This window comes from Buceros rhinoceros, unplaced genomic scaffold, assembly GCF_000710305.1.
Source record: "Buceros rhinoceros silvestris isolate BGI_N320 unplaced genomic scaffold, ASM71030v1 scaffold43045, whole genome shotgun sequence".
Taxonomy (NCBI): domain Eukaryota; kingdom Metazoa; phylum Chordata; class Aves; order Bucerotiformes; family Bucerotidae; genus Buceros; species Buceros rhinoceros.
In genome coordinates, this window is record NW_010414154.1 from 3,270 (window position 1) to 4,602 (window position 1,333).

General features: G+C 51.6%; 1 protein-coding gene across 1 annotated transcript in view; it reads right to left on the reverse strand.

Moving 5' to 3' along the window:
* The window catches only part of ACAD8 (acyl-CoA dehydrogenase family, member 8), a gene marked incomplete at both ends in the record, with an annotated part of 4,337 nt that extends 3,232 nt beyond the window's left edge, over positions 1-1,105 (reverse strand). Inside the window, 2 exons of the mRNA XM_010136999.1 lie at positions 456-625; positions 989-1,105. Coding sequence (XP_010135301.1) covers positions 456-625; positions 989-1,105 — 287 coding nt within the window. The remainder of the gene's footprint in view (positions 1-455; positions 626-988) is intronic.
* Between the last annotated feature and the right edge of the window lie 228 nt (positions 1,106-1,333).

Here is a 1,333-nt window from a genome sequence, read left to right on the forward strand (position 1 = left end):
CATTCCCCTCAGCTCTAAACTGCACCTGAAAGAAGGAGGCATCCTCACTCCACCTTTCTGTGCAAAGCGAGCCCACCACTGAGCATCTCTGTTCAAGCAGGATCGGGCCCTGGTATCAGCTGGTGCCTGTGGGCTCTGCCCCAGTATGCCCAGCGCACAAAGGCTTTTTCCAGGCAGGTTACTATCTATAGACAGCTTAATGGCAGAGCAGGGAGCAAAATCCAGCACTTAATCCCATCCTGCATGTGCAAAGCTCAAATAATTGGTGGCATCTCGGGGTTTGTAGCCTGTTTGTTTACTGCCATCAAGAGATCCTCACAGGTACGTGTCTACCTGGGGTCCCAGCTCTAAATGATAAGCAGCCCCAAGAGCTGTCTCCAGCTGGAACGAGAGCACAGAACAACTGTGGTTTTCAGCCAGGCTGACACCATCCACCGCTCCGCAGACACACTCACTTGTGGATGCTCATGTAAGCAGTGGTGCTGGTACATCCTGTTGATAAAGCTTCAAAGATTATAGAGGTATCAAGTCGTGACAGTCCAGAGCCGCCGACGTCTGGTTTCACGTAGATCCCGCCGAATCCCAGCTGGGCTGCCTTACGCATCGTTTCCACAGGGAATATTTCCTATTGGGACAGGCAAGTGAATATTCATGATCAGCTCAATCTCAATATGCTGGCACACTTTTTTCTGGCACATCTGGGCTACCCAGTCCCATCCCAAACTCCTGCAGAGTTCAAGTTATGGACCTGCCATCTTCAGCAGTAAATTCAGGGTTTCAGATGACTGAACAGCCTGGCTAGGAAAGCTCCGAGGAATTCCTGATGGCTTCCCACCCCAAGCTCACAGCAGCAGCTTCAGAGAAAATCTCTACAGATGGCATTACAGCACCGAGGAGCTATCACAGGAACCCTCTGATGAGACCCAGGGATCATAACGTCCTAAGGGAGGACAGAGTGAGCAGCACAGCCCTTGTGAGGCTGCCATACCTTTTCATCCCACTCAGCCATGTGAGGAGCCATCTCCTTGGTGGCAAAATCAAAGGCAACTTTTTGGAATTCCTTCTGCTCCTCAGTCAGGCCAGTGGATGCTAGAAAAGCCAGAAGAGATCAGAATACAAGTCTGTCCTGGGAAAGTAAGTGCTAACACCTCTTCTACAGCCCAGACAAGGTCCAAGTGTCCCTTAACTTGCAGAAACAGTTCAGGGGCTCTGCTGCAGAGAACACTCCCCTGTTCCCTGGGCCATCGTGAACGGTGCTGACAGAGGGTGGTGGGCTTCGGGAGGAGCTTTCTTAGGACCAAGCAAACCTGCCATCCCAGCTATCGCTGCATTG